Source organism: Neoarius graeffei, chromosome 16 (genome assembly GCF_027579695.1).
Source record: "Neoarius graeffei isolate fNeoGra1 chromosome 16, fNeoGra1.pri, whole genome shotgun sequence".
Taxonomy (NCBI): domain Eukaryota; kingdom Metazoa; phylum Chordata; class Actinopteri; order Siluriformes; family Ariidae; genus Neoarius; species Neoarius graeffei.
The window spans coordinates 8,460,122-8,483,082 of record NC_083584.1 but is presented as its reverse complement, the minus strand read 5'-3'; the positions used below and the strand labels follow the sequence as shown (position 1 = coordinate 8,483,082).

The following is a 22,961-nucleotide window of genomic DNA, read 5'->3' as shown; positions in this document are numbered from 1 at the left end:
TTGCTAAAAAACATCTAAAAAAGCCAGCACAGTTCTGGAAGAACATTCTTTGGACAGATGAAACCAAGATCAACCTCGACCAGAATGATGGAAAGAAAAAAGTATGGCGAAGGCGTGGTACAGCTCATGATCCAAAGCATACCACATCATCTGTAAAACACGGCGGAGGCAGTGTGATGGCTTGGGCATGCATGGCTGCCAGTGGCACTGGGTCACTAGTGTTTATTGATGATGTGACACAGGACAGAAGCAGCCGGATGAATTCTGAGGTATTCAGAGACATACTGTGTGCTCAAATCCAGCCAAACTGATTGGTCGGCGTTTCATAATACAGATGGACAATGACCCAAAACATAAAGCCAAAGCAACCCAGGAGTTTATTAAAGCAAAGAAGTGGAATATTCTTGAATGGCCAAGTCAGTCACCTGATCTCAACCCAATTGAGCATGCATTTCACTTGTTAAAGACTAAACTTCAGACAGAAAGGCCCACAAACAAACAGCAACTGAAAACCGCTGCAGTAAAGGCCTGGCAGAGCATTAAAAAGGAGGAAACACAGCGTCTGGTGACGTCCATGAGTTCAAGACTTCAGGCAGTCATTGCCAACAAAGGGTTTTCAACCAAGTATTAGAAATGAACATTTTATTTACAATTATTTAATTTGTCCAATTACTTTTGAGCCCCTGAAATGAAGGGATTGTGTTTAAAAATGCTTTAGTTCCTCACATTTTTATGCAATCATTTTGTTCAACCCACTGAATTAAAGCTGAAAATCTGAACTTCAACTGCATCTGAATTGTTTTGTTCAAAATTCATTGTGGTAATGTACAGAACCAAAATTAGAAAAATGTTGCCTCTGTCCAAATATTTATGGACCTAACTGTAGATGTTTGTATACTAATACAAAGTTTGAAAAATTAGTAAAAACAAATTATGCAAATTAGCACTTGTGTATATATAAAGTATTGATTATGCTAACTAGATAAAAATGTTAAATTGGTACACTCAATAAAAAAAAGATTATTTTTAATCCCCTCTTTGTGCTCTGTAGGGCTTTGTATTTCTCAGTAAGGCCTACTAGTGTTTATATGAAAGAATATAAATTATTCTTTTGATTAATATTCACAGCTTTCGAGGTGAACCTCAAAAAACCTGTCTGATCCGCATCCAATAACAATTCACATTAACTCAACTGAAATCGACACTCGCGTTTCTGACTTCCGGGTTTTTAAAATCTCATTCCGGCCACTAAGATCTCAATATTTTTCATCACAACAACTCCAGTTATATTCTAAAACACTTATTTAATTACAGGAATCAGTTTGATTTGAAAAAATAAGTAGGTAAAGCTATGAAAACTCACTTCAAAGTCTTCAGTGAATCAGAACATCAAAACTAGCAGAGGGAAAATGTTGCTGAATCCTTCATCAGAAACAGTGAGAGCGAGAGAACATCCCTATAAAAGTGATCTGATTGATATTCACGAGTAATCAGAAGAGAGAGAGAGAGACTGACCACTTTCCCGGGACTCAAAAAGAAAAGCACCGGCAGTTTCCCGACGTCCCGCGAGCAGAGTTTTTACTCTGTTGGACCGAATTCAACCTGCCGTTCCTCCCAAAGCACTGAACAGATCTTAACCAGGTACATTTCTTTGGAAAGAGAGATTATAAGCTTTTTAATGATAGAAAATATTCAAGAGTTAAACAATGACAGATTTGGAAACTTAAATGAGCGTCTGCATGGACAGTTTTCACAGCACAGCCAGCGAGCGTCTGATACGCCGATGTAAAGCTGCAGAATTTGTAACGATCTAATGACCATCAGTCTCATTGTGACACGCAACAATCCAACAACTTGACCAAAGCGTAATCTTCGCTGTGTATGGAAGTCACACATCATGTGATTTCATTTTAGACGTCTTTAGACACACTCACTGCTTTTAACACGTCACCTGCCAATTCCTGCCCACATGCTTCCTCCTGAATCCAGCCAATCGCATCGCTTCAACCGGCTGCTTATCCCGTGTGTTACGACCCGGCTCATAACAAAAGAGGAGGGGACGTGTCTTTAAATTAGAAAACTCAAGGATTTATTGGAACGAAACTTAGTGCTCGTCTTACGAAAATGACATTGCTGGAAATTCTCATCTCATCTCATTATCTGTAGCCGCTTTATCCTGTTCTACAGGGTCGCAGGCAAGCTGGAGCCTATCCCAGCTGACTACGGGCGAAAGGCGGGGTACACCCTGGACAAGTCGCCAGGTCATCACAGTCACTGGAAATTATACCTTATAAAACTAGACATGTTCAATAGTTTACTGTCTAAATTGTATTTTAACATGAGCCCGGGAACATGCTCTATTTAGCCGGTAAAGTTTGGCTCTTTGAGTTCGCCATTACACAAACGCGTTCCTGGGAAGTTACTGTTAATTCAAAGGAAGTGACGTCGTATGCGCAACGCTTGAAAGTTCACGGCATTTCAGGCTTCGTCTGCTTTACAATACGCAGCATGTTTTTAACAATTTTTTTTTATTCCAAAACCAAAGCGTGTCTCCTAAGAGGTGTGTCGTTCAAGGCAGTTCAAGTGTAGCTGATAAAAAAAAAGCGGAATTTCGATCCGTTACAGCCCAAAGTCAGCAGGACACTTACAGAATGCCTGGGTTCGAGAGGTAACTTCAAGCCGACAGGACGGTTTGGTGTCTGCTCTATACATTTTGAAAAAGATAAATTTGTGAGGCAAATTCACAAAGGATTTGAGCGACGGCTGGTAGGCGGAGCCGTTCCTACGATCTGGAAACAGAAGTCAGAAACGCCGTCCCAAAGAGCTCGCCGCCGCACAGGTAGTGTCCAGCTCATGTTCAGCCTGTTGCTTGAATTGATTAGTTGTCCTTAATCAGATCAATAACGTTCTCAGGTAGTTTCTATGTGGCCAAATATAACTCCGATAGACGACGGATCTGATCAGACTGATCTAAAACAAACCAGAACGTGCTGACTCTGAGTCACTTCTTCTTCGTCCTTGTTGTTGTAAAGTTGTGTAGCTTTACAAAAGAAGGCAGTGGCGCGTATGATGTCGCACACGCAGCGCCGCTGATCGATAAAAATCCCTGCGATCTAAAGGCGGATAAGCTTTTAGTGATTTTTGGAACAGAATTCAGATGCAAAAATTTTTTTTCGAACCAATTTTTTAAAAATTTATTGATGAACTTTACAACCTATTTGAGCAGATCACACACAGAAAACCCGGGATTTTATGATGTCATTTCCGTAGGACTAGCACTTTAAACTAAAGAAAGAATTAAAGGCAAACAAAATAAGCAAATGGGTCAAGGATGGATAGTCAGTAAATCAGTAGTGTAAGGAAAGTGTCTGGATGAGTGGAACACAACGTGCAGTGACCTGGTTAAAAAAAAAAAAAACGCGACCAAAAAACCCCCCACAAACCAAGACGGCCCAAAAAGGAGAGCTGCCACTTGTCCCCCCCCCGGTATCTGCCAAACTGATCTTGTATATAGATAGTTTTCACATGACGTCACAGAGTCGGGGATTCCCTGGTGGTGGCCATCTTGGAGGGCTAGCTTACCGTACGGGTCACTGAGCACACATTGTAGCGTGCGAGTTACATTCATTTATATATTATTTACATTTATTTAAAGCTAGCAATGGTGCAAACTTGTTGTATTCACGGCTGTCGTAATAGGTCAGATGATGAAGTCAAGCGGAGCTTTTATGGAATTCCCACTGTACGGGAGCACGAAGGCGAGCAAACAAAGAAACTCAGCATACAAAGGAGAAATCTATGGCTTGCGAGAATCAACCGCAAGGATTATCAGCCTTCCAAACACAGCAAAGTCTGCTCCGATCATTTTATAAGTGGCAAGTTGTTTAAATAAACAATCAATTGTGTTTAAGTTTGTTTTTGGAGACCAAAACATCGTGTAAACAATCTGTGGAGAATGCCTAACTGGAACCGCTGAGTGTACGTTTACATTGTAATGTACACTTAATATCGCTCGTTTGTCACGTTTCTATTTGAAACTTGTCACTTCACTCACGCAAAAGTCATTTTTGAAAAACATTTTAGGTCTATTCTGTAGTCCTGAGCGGTGTGCAGGACTGCGCAAATGTGCGCAGCTTCCCGATTTAAACTGTGTTTTTCTCATCCTTATACTTCCTGTTTCATGGACTGTAACGGATTTGCTTATTTAGAAATTTTAATACAGAATTTACTTTGAAATTATGATCAGACACTCCAACGCCCCCCCTAAAAAAAAAAAAAAATTGGATCTGCGCAATTCAGGCGGCATCCGCCAAAAGGCGCGCTGTGAATATATAAAGTTGTATATATCAGACAGCCTTTAAAGTTTGATGAAGTCAGTTTCAGGCTTTGGAGCAGGCTTTGGCAGTTTCAGGCTTTGGCAGCCCTGCATAGTCACTTGAAAATGCATCTTTGTCCACTCCGTAGGGGTCAATTCCCCCAATCAAGGCCAGTTTGGCTGCATACCATGAGATGTGTATCTATATACTTCTGTTTGCTTGATTTTGCCGACATTGATCTTTATTTTAGAAAACTGACTATATAACTTCATAAATTCGTCCGAGATCATGTAGCCAGTAGTGGCGATGGTCCGTTTTGTTTGCCCTTCAAGATGGCCGCTGGGGGGCGTTCCCCGGAATGCCGTGACGTCAGTGAAAACTATCTATAGGCTGAACCAGGTGAGACAGGTGGGAGGAGCCAAGACAAAACAGGAAAACCAAACGAGCCCAGAGATCGTTACACCGTGTCACAGGGCAGCTTAACACACTCCGAGGAAAGCACTGCTATCCACCCTCTTCCACATACACGACCTTACAGATGCCAACAATTGACGATTATTACTAGGGTTGCACCGAATCCAAGATTCGGTTTTGGATTCGGCCGAATCTTGGCCTTTTTTAAAGGGGTTCGGTTTCGGCTGAACCCTAGAGCGCCGACCGAACCGAATCCTACGTGCGGCGCACATGCATGTGATCACATCGTCAATGTTTAAGAGAAGATAGCCTCCATTGTGCTTGGAGTCGAAATCGAAAATGGAAGCAGTGAGCTGAAAGAGTGTTGTGTGGCCGTACTTTCAAGTGAAAGAGGGAGATTCAAGTCGCGCAACATGCACACTTTGCAGTACAGAGTTGTCTCGTGGTGGGAAAGATGCTAAACAGTACACAACATCTCCGCTGTTAAAACATCTTCACTCAAAGCATCCGACGGAGTACGAGTTGTGCACGGCCGAGTCTAACGTCAGTGAGGCTTCAGGTACCGCAACCGCACAGTCACAGGTAAAAAGTGGTACTCAGACCACCATTACCAACGCTAGCTATAGAACTAGGTTGTTAATAAAATAGCCTACGTGGAGACATGTTCGAGTTTTTTGTGCTACACTTTGTTTAATGTATCTAATTAAGCCGACAGTTGTAAGTGCTTGAAATTGAAGTGAAATAGCCTATAATTTATGTTCCATGAGTGGAAGCATTAAACATGATCAAGATCCCCAGTAAGTTTTTTTTTTTTTCTGAGGAAAACAGATTCGGCATTAAATATCACCGTTTTGTTTGTAAATTAAGTCGGCTTACATGTATGCAAGAGTTAAAATGTAAATGTGCTATGTTTTGCTGAATTCTATCTGCAGAGATTTTTTTTTTTTTACTTTTTATTTTTTGTTCAACAAAGAGCACTTTAGCAACGGCTCACTGTTACTGACGGGCCTTATTCTTTTAGCAATAATGTCACTTTTTGCTCTTTTTCTTTGTTCTTTATGATGGACAGTACACTACAGCCTGGACGCTGAATGACTTTAAGCTGAACATTTCAGTGGTGGGGCGGCACGGTGGTGTAGTGGTTAGCGCTGTCGCCTCACAGCAAGAAGGTCCTGGGTTCGAGCCCCGGGGCCGGCGAGGGCCTTTCTGTGCGGAGTTTGCATGTTCTCCCCGTGTCCGCGTGGGTTTCCTCCGGGTGCTCCGGTTTCCCCCACAGTCCAAAGACATGCAGGTTAGGTTAACTGGTGACTCTAAATTGACCGTAGGTGTGAATGTGAGTGTGAATGGTTGTCTGTGTCTATGTGTCAGCCCTGTGATGACCTGGCGACTTGTCCAGGGTGTACCCCGCCTTTCGCCCGTAGTCAGCTGGGATAGGCTCCGGCTTGCCTGCGACCCTGTAGAAGGATAAAGCGGCTACAGATAATGAGATGAGATGAGATTTCAGTGGTGTTCTCCACGTGTGACTATTCAAATATAAAATAGTGGCAGAAGTTATTGCCTGTTTTTACAGTTTAAAATAAAATAATAAAATATTCCTTCTGGATAAAGTATCTTACTATTAAGAAAAGGAAATGTGCAATGTTTTTCACTGCATTCTAATGTACTAGCTGATGTTCGGAGTAGGATTCGGTATTCGGTTTCGGCCGAATCTTAAGCAGTGGATTCGGTATTCGGCAGAACCTTAAAAATCAGGATTCGGTACATCCCTAATTATTACTGTGATTGACAGCAGAGACGGAGTCACACCATGGCCTAACGGTTAGAGAACCTGCTTTGGGACCAAAAGGTTGGTGGTTCGATTCCCTAGACCAGCAGAAATGCCCTTGAGCAAGGCACCGAACCCCCACCTGCACCCCAGGCTGCTCTGGGTGTGTTGTACGGTATGTCGCTGTGGATAAGAGCGTCTGCTAAATTCCATCACTGTACTGTAGCTCATCTCGCCCCTTCCACCTGGCATCCTCAGGATCCGAAAGTTCGATCTCACTCCAAACACAGCGTTATCTTACAGCACATCAAGTGATTTAAGAAAGCAACTAAAATACAAACATTTCCACATCATTTTAGTGAAAGGTAGACGGCCTTTCAGATTTTTCAAGTCTAGGTCATAAAAAGAATTTTCAACTGAAATAAAGTACCGTACACACACACAAAAAGACAAGACTACAAAGTAAAATCACATACTGCTTGAGCCGCAGTCGTGTCGGTGCGTCACAGCCGTTTGGTTTTCTCCTGCTCCGGCTCAGGAGTCGTCACAGCCTTCCGTATCACTGGATAAGAGCAACGGTACTCGTCTCTGCGCGTCGCTAGCTGACCAACCGACTGCAGGTATCCGTTCTCTCACACGTACAGCGTGATGCTGCGCTGAAGGAAGTGCTCGTTATCCCTGAGCACCAGGAGGGATGCTGCTCGCAGCCAGGAATAGGATACGACTCAATGAAGAATCTATAGCCAGTTCGTGACGTGTCGTTATATAACCAGACCTCCCACGTTTCAGGGTTTCCATCGGGAACGTCGCTCAACCGACGCCACCCACGTTTCACCCGTTACATCACACGCTTCAGTGTGAAAGCCAAAATCACTCCAGGACAAAAACCACTACGAACAGGAGGAGATGATGAACAGAAGACATGCTTTACTTCCATCCATAACTGAAAAGCTTCATGAAATGTGGAATAATACCACGATATGACAACATCACGCGACCGTGAACAGGCTCGCTGATCAGAGGCGGCTCGGAGCACCTGATCCCTCAGGGGTAAGATCACGTCCAGAAAAGAGAGAGAACACACATCAAGCACTGAGAGTCTCACCGCTTCAGACAAATCCACGCTCAGGATCTGTCCTGCTGCTCTCCTGATACACACACACACACACACACACACACACACACACACACACACACACACACACACTGCAAGGATGGATGTACGCGAAAAAACAACTTGTGCTCAAGATGAGTGGGAGAGAGAGACAGAGAGAGAGAGAGAGATCAGGTGGCAGTCGCTATGCCACCTGGGACAGGAAGTGAGGCGGATTCGTGCCTCGTGCAATTACGTCCCACCTCTCCGGCTCCCAGCTGCCTAAAGTCCCGCAGGCTATTTACAGCCAGGAGGAAAGCGAGGGTGAGAGGGCAGGAGCGACAGAGCGAGGGAGGAAAAATGAGTGTGAGCGAAAGTGTAATAGCAGGAAAGTGTGTATGTGTGTGTGTGTGTGTGTGTGTGTGTGTGTGTGTGTGTGTGTGAGAGAGAGAGAGAGAGAGAGAGAGAGAGAGAGAGAAAGGATGAAAAAATAAAAAATGTTAAGGGATAGGAAAGACAGAGAGAATGAAAGAAAAGAGAGACACAAAGTGAGAAAGAAAATGTTTAGAACCAGAGGAAAATATGAGAGATAGAAAAAAATGGAAATAGGTAAAGAAAGAAAGAAATGTTAAGCAAGAGATCAGAAAAAGAGAAAGTTAGAAAGAAAAAGTTAAGAATCAGAGGAAAACGTATGAGACAGAAAAAGACAGTAAAAGGAAAAAGATGGAAATAGACAAAGAAAGAAAGAAAGAAAGAAAGAAAGAAAGAAAGAAAGAAAGAAAAAGAAAGAAAGAAAATTGAAAGAGAGAAAGAAAGGATGAAAGAATATAAAATGTTAAGCAAGAGATAGGAAAATATAAGACAGAAAAAGATAGAAAGAGAGGGAGGGAGGGAGGGAGGGATGGAGAAAGGGAGAGAGAAAGAAAGGATGAAAGAAAGAAAATCAAGCGAGCAAGATAGAGAGTGAGGATGGAAGAATGAAAAATGTTAAGCAAGAGATAGCAAAATGTAAGAGATCAGAAAAAGAGAAAGTTAGAAAGAAAAAGTTAAGAATCAGAGGAAAACGTATGAGACAGAAAAAGACAGTAAAAGGAAAAAGATGGAAAAAAGAAAGAAAGAAAGAAAGAAAGAAAGAAAGAAAGAAAGAAAGAATGAAAAATGTTAAGCAAGAGATAGGAAAATATAAGACAGAAAAAGATAGAAAGAGAGGGAGGGAGGGATGGAGAAAGGGAGAGAGAAAGAAAGGATGAAAGAAAATCAAGCGAGCAAGATAGAGAGAGAGGATGGAAGAATGAAAAATGTTAAGCAAGAGATAGGAAAATATAAGAGACAGAAAAAGACAGAGAGAATGAAAGAAAAGAGAGAAACAAAGTTCGAAAGAAAAAGTGAAGAACCAGAGGAAAACACAAGAGACCAAAAAAAGACAGTACTAGGAAAAAGATGGAAATAAACAGAAAAGAAAGAAAAGAACGGAGAGAGAGAGATGCTTTGAATGAGCTCTACATGTCAAATGGTATCGTTGCCATGACAACATGTCGCTGTATCAGTTACACCTACAGTTACTGACCGCGGTCCAGCTGGTGGTGTGCAAAAGTATTGGCTCCCCATCTCCCAACCGACTGTAACGGGCAGATCTTCTCGGACAAATTGTAGGTTTCACAGAGCTGAGGCCGAATCTCTTCTATCTGACACAAGACTCCTCCTCCTCCTCCTCCTCCTCCCAGTCTTCACTACGCTCCAACACTTTCCTGAAAAAGTGCTGGGTTTTGCGCTGCATGTTAAGAGCTCGTGACTAATGTGTCTGTGAGTTTTACCACCCTGTAACTCACTCACACTTCAGGAAAGAGTGCAACGTCTCCGACTCGGGGAGGTGTTAAAGCATTTCTGAGGAGACATAATAAAGTAAAGCATCACTCACACACACTATCAGCTCAGCGTGTGCGTCAGGAGTTAGATCCAAGACTCGCGCACAAGCTTAAAGTAACCGCACCGGTCATGATGTGAGAAAGATCTTATGGTTGGATTCGACCTCAAAGCAGCTGAAGCATGTGGAAGATTTTTGGCAAATCAGTATACAAAGTGCAACGAGTGAGTGTCCGAGTTTCTGAACCTCGACCTCGTTGGTGTGTCCAGGCAGCACAGCTCCAGGCTACCTGAAACATTCACCCCGAGTCCCACTCGCACCATGAGCCGATGGCCCAGCGCCCCGACACAGGCCTATCTCGAGGTGGAGGAGAAACGTCAACTCTATTCTGCTCCTAAGCAGCCTCGGCGGCCTCTCGGAGGAACCGCACTGCGATTTCTCCGTACTCCGATGGATCAGATTCACGTTAACCGAGTCACTGAACGAGGAAGTGAATGAAAGAAAGAAAGAAGGCTGGGGAGAGTGAATGAGTAAGACAGAAAATGAGAGAAGAGAGATACAGTAGAGAGGAAAGAGAACAGAGCTGTGAGTTAGAGCCTCCTTGTGGCTACTTTGTGAAGTGCAGCTCTCGGGATAAAGCGCCAGTAAATGTTAGACTTTTTTGTAAAAGAAAAAAAAAATTCTCAAATTTTACTTATAAACATGGGTATAAATTCCTATTCGATATACAGAGTCTGATCGCTCCGGAGGGGATAACATGCACTATGTCGATATTTCCCTCATTAAAAGTGTGCTATATTTAAAAAAAAAATATATATATATATATATATATATATATATATATATATATATATATATATATATATATAGGATTTATATACTGGATATATTTTTTAAAGTGTAAATCAATGAGCAATGCACACGTGTTTTTTAGTGCTCTGTGTGTGTGTGTGTGTGTGTGTGTGTGTATGTGTTACCCGGGAGTCTCTTGAGTGGCTGTAGTCTCATGCTGAGGGCCTGGTGTGAGAGGAGCGGTGAGGAGGGCAGAGAGCGAGACACTCCCTCCATGATGCGGATGTGCTGCATTCCGTCAGTCACCGGGAGAGGAGACACGGCATAATCACCCTCAAACACACACTCACTGTCCCCTGGGGGCCCACCTACACACACACACACACACACACACACACACACACACATTAGACATGAGTTAATAATGTTTATATAGATTATAGAATTTTGATAGAAGAGAAAGAAAGAGTGAATTTCTACAAAAAAGTAAAGACTTTCTAGTGAAAAGAAATGAGGACTCAAGATGCCATAATAATGAGAAACAGTAAGGTCCCAGTGAAGGAGGCGTGGCCTCTGTATCCATCAGTCTCTTAATGAAGGAGGCGTGGCCTCTATCCATCAGTCTTAATGAAGGAGGTGTGGCCTCTGTATCTGTCAGTCTCTTAATGAAGGAGGTGTGGCCTCTATCCATCAGTCTTAATGAAGGAGGTGTGGCCTCTGTACCCATCAGTCTCTTAATGGAGGTGTGGCCTCTGTACGCATCAGTCTCTTAATGAAGGAGGCGTGGCCTTTGAACCCATCAGTCGCTTAATGAAGGAGGCGTGGCCTCTGTCAGAGGGGAAGCGTCAGAGCCTTCTCGTCCTTCAGAGAAGCCCAAACATATCAGCATTTCAAATGCTGTATTTCATTTCTTTCATTATTTCATTATAATTATTCTCTTCTAATTTGGTCTCATTTTCTATCAAATTAGCTTCAGGAATGAAAGGGTTACTGTCCTGAAAACATTAAAATCGAGTTCTCCAATGAGATTGCTTTGTTTGTTGTCTCTAGGCTGAGAAGAGTTTAGAGCTGCTCACTCATTGGCTAGGACTTCACTGCCGGGACAGAAGGCCAGGGCAGTGTGTGTTTATGTAGGAAGTGACAGATGACTGATTAACCAATCAGATTTTGATTTAGAATGAGAGGGACCAAAAATTTATCACCCCCGGCCTTCTCAAAGGCCAACGCGAGCTTAACCGCAAGTCGGCGCCATCAGCGCAGCAGTGAAGTCACCTTCCAGCCGGTGTAGCGTTCATCAGTAGTGTTCGCGAATGCTAATAAAGCAGTCAAGCCAGTGCTATCGAGAGCTACAGGCTAACGACCGAGAAACTAAGATTTCTGTCTCCAGATTCTTCTTCCACGCTGCACGCTCGCCACAGTATTTTTCACTCAGACTTAAGGATTCATTTCCCTGTGGAATTTACTGAGTTACTTTTAAAATCAACAACAGTGCGACCTGGCAGCCTGCCGCTAATCCCTTAATCATGAAAGAGGTGAAGGAGGCGTGGCCCTTGTATCAGTCTTAATGAAAGAGTTGAAGGAGGCGTGGCCTTTGGATCAGTCTTAAAGTGGTGGAGGCGTGGCCTTTGGATCAGTCTTAATGAAAGAGGTGAAGGAGGCGTGGCCCTTGTATCAGTCTTAATGAAAGAGGTGAAGGAGGCGTGGCCCTTGTATCAGTCTTAATGAAAAAGGTGAAGGAGGCGTGGCCTTTGGATCAGTCTTAATGAAAGAGGTGAAGGAGGCGTGGCCTTTGGATCAGTCTTAATGAAAGAGGTGAAGGAGGCATGGCCTTGGGATCTGCCTTAATGAAAGAGGTGAAGGAGGTGTGGCCTTTGGATCTGCCTTAATGAAAGAGGTGAAGAAGGCGTGGCCTTTGGATCTGCCTTAATGAAAGAGGTGAACGAGTCATGGTTTTGGATCAGTCTTAATGAAAGAGGTGAAGGAGGCGTGGCCTTTGGATCTGCCTTAATGAAAGAGGTGAAGGAGGCGTGGCCTTTGGAACAGTCTTACTGAAAGAGGTGAAGGAGGCGTGGCCTTTGGATCTGCCTTAATGAAAGAGGTGAACGAGTCATGGTTTTGGATCAGTCTTAATGAAAGAGGTGAAGGAGGTGTGGCCTTTGGATCAGTCTTAATGAAAGAGGTGAAGGAGGCGTGGCCTTTGGATCTGCCTTAAGGAAAGAGGTGAAGGAGGCGTGGCCTTTGGATCTGCCTTAAGGAAAGAGGTGAAGGAGGCGTGGCCTTTGGATCTGCCTTAATGAAAGAGGTGAAGGAGGCGTGGCCTTTGGATCTGCCTTAAGGAAAGAGGTGAAGGAGGCGTGGCCTTTGGATCTGCCTTAAGGAAAGAGGTGAAGGAGGCGTGGCCTTTGGATCTGCCTTAATGAAAGAGGTGAAGGAGGCGTGGCCTTTGGATCTGCCTTAATGAAAGAGGTGAAGGAGGCGTGGCCTTTGGATCTGCCTTAATGAAAGTGGTGGAGGCGTGGCCTTTGGATCAGTCTTAATGAAAGAGGTGAAGGAGGCGTGGCCTTTGGATCTGCCTTAATGAAAGAGGTGAAGGAGGCGTGGCCTTTGGATCTGCCTTAATGAAAGTGGTGGAGGCGTGGCCTTTGGATCAGTCTTAATGAAAGAGGTGAAGGAGGCGTGGCCTTTGGATCTGCCTTAATGAAAGAGGTGAAGGAGGCGTGGCCTTTGGATCTGCCAGTCTCTTAATGAAGGCGGCATGGCCGCTATCTGTGAGACATTATAAAGTCACTATTTATTTCAGCTCTGATGAAAATTTAATCTGCTAGAAACATGCTGCGTGTGCGTGTGTGTGTGTGTAAAAGAAAAAAAAAGTAAGAGTGAGACTGTGGACTGTGTTGACGTCAAAGCCATTTCTCTGGCCTTTCCTCCCTCTCAGGTCCTTTCCTTCCATCTACACTACCCTTTTTCCTTTTCATACTCCCTCTCTCTGTAGCACACACACACACACACACACACACACACACACCAGGATCTGGAGTGATGGACGAAGGGTCAGTGTCTCACTGCTACTGCAGTTGCACTGCGTCATGTGATGGCGTCAGACAGGAAGTGGCCGTGCTGAGACTGTTCGGCCAGCCAGCGACAGATGGCAGCAGCAGGAGGAGAGTAAATACAGAAACTCATGAATGGAGTGTACACACACACACACACACACACACACACTTTCATACATCTTTCTGAACCTGAAGTACCTTAATTAAACAAACTCCCAAGAATCATTGCTGTTTTCTTTTCCTCAGCTCAACTGCGACATAAACACACTTCACTTAGCTTTAAATTTGGTAGATTTTAAATCCATGCTAGTCATAATCTTTAGAGATTTCAGCCCTGTGTAGATTCTTGCTCACCTTTGATTTGTCAGCTTTGTTCCTTGTAGATTTTAAGTCTACGCTACCACTGTACCTTCAGTTTCTCAGCCTTAAAGTGCCATTCCACCATTGGATGTATTCTTTGGCATAAAATACAATATATTTTATGACAACATGACTAGACAGAGAAATCTTTTAGCTTCAAAATGATATATCAAACACAATTTTTTGACAACAACAAGTATATTAATTTTGCGACCAAAGTCACCTACCCTTTTAATTTCCGCGCGGTAGTGAAACGTGATGTCATCGCCAGGTTCCCCTTCTTGTGTACCACGTCACATGTGACGTGGCACAGATTATCAGCAATGGCGGATAGAACGCGATTTCCACTTGTCGATTGCTGTGCCGATATTCACCATCGACCGTCTCCTTTGGGCATCACTTGCTATTTTCCTTCGCTTCTTTTCCGAAGCTGACAATCGCGTTCTATCCGCCATTGCTGATAATCTGTGCCACGTCACACGTGACGTGGTACACAAGAAGGGGAACCTGCCGATGACATCACGTTTCACTACCGCGCGGAAATTAAAAGGGTAGGTGACTTTGGTCGCAAAATTAATATACTTGTCAAAAAATTGTTTGATATATCATTTTGAAGCTAAAAGATTTCTCTGTCTAGTCATGTTGTCATAAAATATACAGTGGTGCTTGAAAGTTTGTGAACCCTTTAGAATTTTCTATATTTCTGCATAAATATGACCGAAAACATCATCAGATTTTCACACAAGTCCTAAAAGTAGATAAAGAGAACCCAGTTAAACAAATGAGACAAAAATATTATACTTGGTCATTTATTTATTGAGGAAAATTATCCAATATTATATATCTGTGAGTGGCAAAAGTATGTGAACCTTTGCTTTCAGTATCTGGTGTGACCCCCTTGTGCAGCAATAACTGCAACTAAACGTTTGTGGTAACTGTTGATCAGTCCTGCACACCGGCTTGGAGGAATTTTAGCCCGTTCCTCCGTACAGAACAGCTTCAACTCTGGGATGTTGGTGGGTTTCCTCACATGAACTGCTCGCTTCAGGTCCTTCCACAACATTTCCATTGGATTAAGGTCAGGACTTTGACTTGGCCATTCCAAAACATTCACTTTATTCTTCTTTAACCATTCTTTGGTAGAACGACTTGTGTGCTTAGGGTCGTTGTCTTGCTGCATGACCCACCTTCTCTTGAGATTCAGTTCATGGACAGACGTCCTGACATTTTCCTTTAGAATTCACTGGCATAATTCAGAATTCATTGTTCCATCAATGGCGGCAAGCCGTCCTGGCCCAGATGCAGCAAAACAGGCCCAAACCATGATACTACCACCACCATGTTTCACAGATGGGATAAGGTTCTTATGCAAGAATGCAGTGTTTTCCTTTTTCCAAACATAACGCTTCTCATTTAAACCAAAAAGTTCTATTTTGGTCTCATCCGTCCACAAACCATTTTCCCAATAGTCTTCTGGCTTGTCCACGTGATCTTTAGCAAACTGCAGATGAGCAACAATGTTCTTTTTGGAGAGCAGTGGCTTTCTCCTTGCAACCCTGCCATGCACACCATTGTTGTTCAGTGTTCTCCTGATGGTGGACTCATGAACATTAACATTAGCCAATATGAAAGGGGCCTTCAGTTGCTTAGAAGTTACCCTGGGGTCCTTTGTGACCTCGCCGACTATTCCACGCCTTGCTCTTGGAGTGATCTTTGTTAGTCGACCACTCCTGGGGAGGGTAACAATGGTCTTGAATTTCCTCCATTTGTACACAATCTGTCTGACTGTGGATTGGTGGAGTCCAAACTCTTTAGAGATGGTTTTGTAACCTTTTCCAGCCTGATGAGCATCAACAACGCTTTTTCTGAGGTCCTCAGAAATCTCCTTTGTTCGTGCCATGATACACTTCCACAGACATGTGTTGTGAAGATCAGACTTTGATAGATCCCTGTTCTTTAAATAAAACAGGGCGCCCACTCACACCTGATTGTCATCCCATTGATTGAAAACACCCGACTCTAATTTCACCTTCAAATTAACTGCTAATCCTAGAGGTTCACATACTTTTGCCACTCACAGATATGTAATATTGGATCATTTTCCTCAATAAATAAATGACCAAGTATAATATTTTTGTCTCATTTGTTTAACTGGGTTCTCTTTATCTACTTTTAGGACTTGTGTGAAAATCTGATGCTGTTTTAGGTCATATTTATGCAGAAATATAGAAAATTCTAAAGGGTTCACAAACTTTCAAGCACCACTGTATTGTATTTTATGCCAAAAAAATACATCCAATGGTGGAATGGCACTTTAAACTTTGTAGATTCTTGTCCCATTTTCGCCTTAAACTTTGTAGACTTTAATTTACGCACTAAAGTTTGTGGAACTGTAACAGAGTGCAGCTCTATGCTAGGCTAAAATTTTGTAGGCTTCAGCTCTATGCTAGGTTTGTACTTTTGCCAATGGTAAAATCAGGTTAATTTATACAGTAGTACATTCTACTTATAAACATTTAGATAAAACTAACATTTCTATCAAATATATACCTTTGCGTTTAGCTTATAACTACAGGACACGTTTTCAGTTTCTTGGATTTTTTTTCCATAAATTGCTATTTAACAGCTCATTTTAGACCAAAAACAAATATTTCAGTCAGACCATCATGCAGCATTGTCTCAGTATAATAACTAATAATCAGGCTCTGGAGTGAGGATGTGAGATACGATGATGTTTAAAGCTGCAAGAAGGAGAAAATCCCGACTCGGGAGGGAAGGAAAAAAAAAGATCAAAGAGTATGAATCAAATCTCACTACTTTCAACCAAAATCAAATCCCCTTTTAGACCCTCTCACACTGATGTACGTCCAAACTGAAACTGAGGATTATTCTCAGAAAGACGACGCTCTCAGCTCAGATTCAGTGTCCGACTGCAATGAGATTTAGATGTGAAATAAGAGAGAGGCAGGAGGAGATTTGTTCCGATTTTTCCATCAGAGCAGCTCCATATCCACACCGTCTCTACTGTTAAAAATAGAGCCGTGCGTTTGTGTGTGTGTGTGTGTGTGTGTGTGTGTGTGTGTGTGAGGACGCTATCTTAATTTGAAAGATCGATGAAAGCCGACATATACCGAAACCCATAAACCCATAATACGCTGATGTGTGTCCAGTGGGAGCTCTGCGCTAAACTACAGTCCCCTGATTTGCCGTGTGCTGCTCAGCTAATCAAACCAGCCGATTATAAAATGTGCACATAAACCAGATCTGTGTCCCTGAAACCAGAGACAGGGAGAAAAAAAAAAAATGTGCAAGTTCTCTCCACTGTTCAAGCCTCAAGGTCAACATCTTCCTCATGTTCTTACATAAAGTGGTGCGAATAAACATGTAAACATCTATATTAAAAAAAAAAAACAGCAAATCTTTTATCCTGTATTCTTCTTCATAGGTGTGGCTCCTATAGAGATCTTGTAGTCACGTGACCGGAAAGTACACAGCCGCCATCTTGTCGGTAAAAAACACCGCTGAATACTGCTGCACTCGTGTACAGAATGGATATCAATTTCAACCGACGGACTACACGGCTCATTTTTCTAATGAACAGATAACTAGATATATGTCTAAAATAAACGATCTACAGATTAGTGACCCTTATGGCTTACCGGACGGAGTTTTCACGACCATGTCAGTGGATTTTGAACTGCAGCGGAATACCTGGATGTGTATAATTACCTCATTAACTTTCCCTCGCTGTTCAGTGGTGAAGCACTGCGTGCTTATAAATCTCTGCACAGTTTTCTTTACAGAAATTCAGGATTTGTCAGCGACTCAGATGTGGCATCTTGTAAACAAGAAAATAACAATCCTCATTGGACGGGTAAGTCACTTAAGTGTTGAGTATAGCACTGACTAGCCGATTATAGAATAGAATAAGGTAATTCCAGCTGTAATTCCAAATCGTCCGTCTTGTTTATCATGGATCTGGCGTTGGAGAGGTAGAGCAGTGGAGGTTTGAGTGGCTGTTTTCTGAGCTTAGTCAACAGGCCGGCTCTGCCTGCAGCCTCGCTTTTGCTTCCGCTCCCGGCGCCGCCTCCTTCGCTTTGCTTCCGATAACAATCCACGGAGACCCCGCTGGTCTCGCTATCTCGTCCGGAATGTTGTGCATGCGATGGAAATCGCTACAAACCGTCATTTTCTGATGGAAACCAATGTCCAGTAAGTCCATACGGTTGTAGTGGATATTGAAGTCCGGTACAGACGAACAACACGCAAAAATACACACAAAAAACATAAAAAATGTGCACAGGTAGGGAGAGCTTGTAGCCGCAGCCATTGTAGTAGAATTGTATATAGTAGGGTTTTCCAGAAGAAAAGGTAGAAGTAGAAGCAGAACCAGAAGGCGGAAATATGGCATTTGACCGACAAGATGGCATCTGTCACAATCTGGATCGGCTGTGACGTCACATGCAAGTGCTCCATACAGGAAGCTATTCAAGAACCCAGGAACCATGTGTGTTTCTACTGGACGAACCACTTCCAGGAACCTTTGGAGGTTCTACTCCAGAGTTGGTACTCCTCTACATCTCTGTAGCTTTCATTCAAAACACCTCGGCTCGATTCTGATTCGTCCGAAGGTGTTGATCAATTTTCTCCAACAGTAGCCCTGCATAGAGGATTACTGTATATTCATGCACTCACTCTAATATGGTATGGTTTCTATGGTAACCACGTATTCACAGGGACTTGTACAGTGGAAACAGCGCAAATAGATTAAAAACGTGTGCGTAATCATTGATACGGTGATGATTTCTGTCCTGAAACAACAAACTCATCCAGTCCTCATATTACATCACACTATTGGCATTTAGCAGACACTCTGATCCAGAGCGATGTACAACGTACCCAGAGCAGCCTGGGGAGCAGTTGGGGGTTAGGTGCCTTGCTCAAGGGCACTTCGACCATTCCTGCTGCTCCAGGAAATCGAGCCAGCAACCTTTTGGTCCCATAGCCGCTTCTTCTGGGCCATGGCTTCCCCAGCTCATTGTACTATCGTAAACAGGGTAAAGTTCTAGATTGGAGACTGAAACAGAGATCCAGACCCAGACTGGGTACAAGATCCAGAAAAAGGTCAGTCTCTACCTTGTGTCTACCTTAATAACTTCAAAACTGAGGCTCTGATTGAGACCAAGATCATTAGACATTATCATTAGAATAGATAGATCATTAGCAGTTTCCAGAACCTCAGTGGATGATGGAAGTAGCACTAAGTGAACAGCAGCATCAGCATCCTCCATGTCCATGTTCTTCAGCTTACCTTCTTCTTCAATGCATTACGCTTGTTTATCAGCATTTTCAGACCAAGCGTCGTTGGTGATCTAGTCAGATGTGGGTTTGATTTCACCAAGATGTACAGGACTATATGAACATTGCGTCCAGTAGAACCTGGAAGTTCTCCAATGGTTTTTGCTTTTACTGATCATCCCTTTGAGAAGATCCTCACCATCATAGCCATAAATACGAAGAGGTGAAATCTGAAAAAGCTAGATCCATGTTATAAGTAGAGAAAACAGTCCAGAGAACAGCATTGGTGGCATATGTTCCACCTCCAGGCTCTTGGCTTTCTTCTGTAGATGGCACTGGACCAATCAGGTCATAAAATCATGTCCGTGTCTCTCAGCCTGGTTGAGTGTGGAGGACTGGAGATAATGAATACCATTGATAGTCTGGGTCACATTGTAAAAATGTCTTCGGAAGGTTCAAAATCCACAAGTTTCCATGAATCACATATTCAGAGTTGGCGACCCGAGTCAATATTTACATTCGGACGGTTACATGCATTCACTTCACCTCCAAATGAGGAGGGTTCCAGTTCTTGTGTGGTATAATTCTTTCCAGGATGATCCAGCTGTCACGGTTTTCCAAAATGGCATCTTTGGAATTCTGTATCTTCCCAAGTATGCAACGTGTCTCTGAAAGCCATCGTTTAGGAAGATGCCTCGAATCTAATGGTACAATCCTCAAAACAATCAACCTTTGAAGATCAAAAGTACAAATCCATTGGCTCTGATGTACTGCTGCACTCCTGCAGGCACCAGTGATCAACATAGTGGATACCTTCACAGTCTGTGGTCCAAGCTCCAGTTGATGAGCCCCATACTGTCCATTTATTCAAGCTCCTGCTCACTCATTCATCCACGGCTCTGAGTAATAAGGTCATTCTCAATGCACTTGCACCACTGATCGAGTTTCTCAACAGTACAGGCACCTGAATCTGGCCGAGAACCCTGAAGGTCACCTGTGATGAGATCGTCTGTCAATCATCTCAATCAGGCGAATAGAGCAGGTCACTCTGAACAAACTAATAATAGTCCATCACCGGGAATCGATAAGTGGTGCACAGTCGTCGCTCCGTTTTAAATGAAGCTGCCAGGCAGACAAGAGGGAGACTGAAAATGACTTCGTGTAACAGAATATAGTTTGAAGAACAGCCGTGACATCCCGGAAAATGATTTCCTGTGCCAGAGCAGTCAACATCTTCATCAACTTCTGGATCGTTATATAAACCTTTGTTTTATCTGCACTCATTGACTATTTTATCAGGTCTTTTAAAGTAAATGTAATCCAACTGTTGCACTGCACAAAGTATTGGCACCCCTAGCCCATCCATTAAAGGAAGTGAACCATCACTGAGCTGATATTTGGTGGTTTATTTTCAGTCAAGCAGTGACCCTGTCAAGGTAATGTCTGATCCTGATCAAAGTGATAACTGTAATATACTATGTTTACTGCATTAACACAGCCTGCCTGCCTATGGTCCCCATCATCTCTGCCGATGGGGAACTCCTGCATGACATCTGTCATGGCGCCTTTCTCGTCGCAGGGTTTGTTGTGCCTCGGACAGGACGCAGCCTTTCTTAGTCTGAGCATGCCGGGCTCACAGCATGTTACTGATTTATTGATCAGTGAACCCAGGAAATGGCTGACATGTCACGGTTGAACTGCAGCTCAAACTTTGGACGAGCGCTGACTGGAACATGGGAAAGTTTTTAATCACTTTGTAACTAGCTTCATTTGTACCGTGTTAGATTTGACACTTCATTGTAGGACATTTTTCCCTTTTCTAACGTTTTCAGTGGCTGAAATTTCAGCACACCTCTAATATCCCGTCTAATGTTCGCAAGTGTATATTACAGGTCAAAAAATTTCAACCTCTGCGATTTTTTTTTTGAGCTGGGTTAAAATTAACCTCGTTCATAATTTCCAACCTAGGTAAGATTTTCCATCACTTCTTTTGTCTCTCTCTTCCATCCACTTCCTCTCTGTCTATACCTACCAAGTATGGTATTTCCTCTTGTCTTTCTGTCTATTCCTTTCTACCCAATTTCTTTTTTCGTACTTGACCAGGACTTGAACTTAAACCTTCTGATTCTTAACCCAACACCTTAACCAATAGACCAGCGACAATTGCAATGAAAGGAGTGATCAAAGTCTGGAGGCTCTCAGTCATCCAAATCATCATAATCCGTAGGTGCTAAAGAACCTTTTGGTCCCAAAGTTCAAGTCCCTGGGCCAGCAGGAATGGCTGAACGAATGCATTCAAAACGTTTTCACGATGGTAAGCGAGTAGTCTGGCTAATACGACTTCAAAGCTCTGCGAGCATTTGGTCTGGCAAAGATATTAAGCCCAACCATTTCCCAAAGTGCATGGTTGACCCGCCTCCCTGAAATGCCTCAGTTTGCTACTGGTTGAAGCCAGAAAAGGCTGTGATGAAGCTTAAACCAATCACATCACTCTTTCCTCTGACGTATGCAACGCGACGGGGCTAACTGGTAGATTAAACTCTTACCGAAGCCGGTCGGGAGCAAGGCGAAAACGTCCTTCCTTTCAATAAATACCTCCAGGGCTGCTCTTTGCTCCGTTTTCAATGAGAACTTGCTCCATGTTCGTAATGTTTCTAGTGAATGAAGCACTTCCGGCATAGATTCTGTAAACAATCTGTGGCTTCCGGTCGCAGTTCTACTACGTCAGTGCCTTGAACACGCCTCTACCCAGGGCCGTTGGAGATGCTCAAAGTTGATTGGCTCCCGATTTTTCGGGAGCTTGGAAGAGCTGTAGATAGCTTGCCTTGACAGACTAAGCTCGCAACAGGCCCTCGTGTTGTGTCACACTTAGGATGGGCGGGCCCAGGCTAGTAAGCGAGGGCACTGCATCAGCAGGAAAATCAAGTTGAGATGAGAGCGTGTCAAGTTGGAGGTAAAGGTGGAGCTTCCAGGATTATCAATTGAAGGTAGACTGCCTTTCAGATTTTTCAAGTGTAGGTCATAAAAACAATTTTCCCCGACACCCAATAATTTTTGTTTAGTGACCAAAAGCTACTGAATTCAAATCACAGACTTCCAATTTTATTAGGTTTTTTTTTTTAAATAGAACAATTAATGACGTTAGAGCCACATGGCCCTAAATTCTCCACTATTTTTTCCTGCTTCACCATGACCCAATTCAAGATACTACGTCACACATCACGTGATGGTCTTTCCCCGTTCACGTAAGGCATTGTGGGATACAACTTTGAAACAGGAGAGAAAAATGGAGGACGCGAGTGTGAGGATGTGAAAGAGCAACTACAGTAATGGAAAGAAAGCAAGAAAAAGAAAAGACGTTATGTTATATACGAAGGAAAGGAAACGCAGGACCAAACTAATAAATATGGGCGCTCAGCGAGCACCTCGGTGTGATCAGCTGTTCGTTTAGTGACAGAATGATGGAACTGTCAGTGCACGCTCAAAGGGAAACCTGTAGATGGCAGTAATGCAACACTGTGGATGCCAGCTGCTGTAAAACCCAAAAGAAGAAGGTAAACCTGGGCATGCGCACACGGACTTCGTCTGTCTGCTTGACTGCGTGATTTCTTGCACATTATTTGCTTTAATCCCTTCAAATTAAATAACTTCCTAGCCACAGAACAGAATGGCCTGATATTTTGTGAGATATTACAGAAATAAACAGACATCACAATCACCACATTTCAGATGGAACTACATTTCACCGATTTTATGAAATCGAAAGGCCGTCTCGCTTTAACACTGGAGAGTTCAAAACAAACATAACATTCATCAGTATGATGCAATCAAGCGGATTATGTTGAGAAGCTGAGCTACAAAAAAAAAAAAAACAAACTTAACACACTGTATACCTACAAAATGACCGATTTGGTAAATGCACCTGTTAAACAAGGTAGCCAAACCTAACAAACCGATCCCTGGTTAATTACATCTCAGACCAACATTGTCACCTTCAGGACTCCTC

At 43.1% G+C, this 22,961-nt stretch overlaps 1 protein-coding gene across 4 annotated transcripts in view; it reads right to left on the bottom strand.

Annotated features, from left to right (window-relative positions):
* Positions 1 to 22,961, bottom strand: part of tanc2a (tetratricopeptide repeat, ankyrin repeat and coiled-coil containing 2a) — a 307,566-nt gene that overhangs the window by 88,896 nt on the left and 195,709 nt on the right. For all 4 annotated transcript variants that reach the window (XM_060942455.1, XM_060942457.1, XM_060942458.1 and 1 more), the window contains one exon: positions 10,430 to 10,612. In XM_060942455.1, coding sequence (XP_060798438.1) covers positions 10,430 to 10,612 — 183 coding nt within the window. The remainder of the gene's footprint in view (positions 1 to 10,429; positions 10,613 to 22,961) is intronic.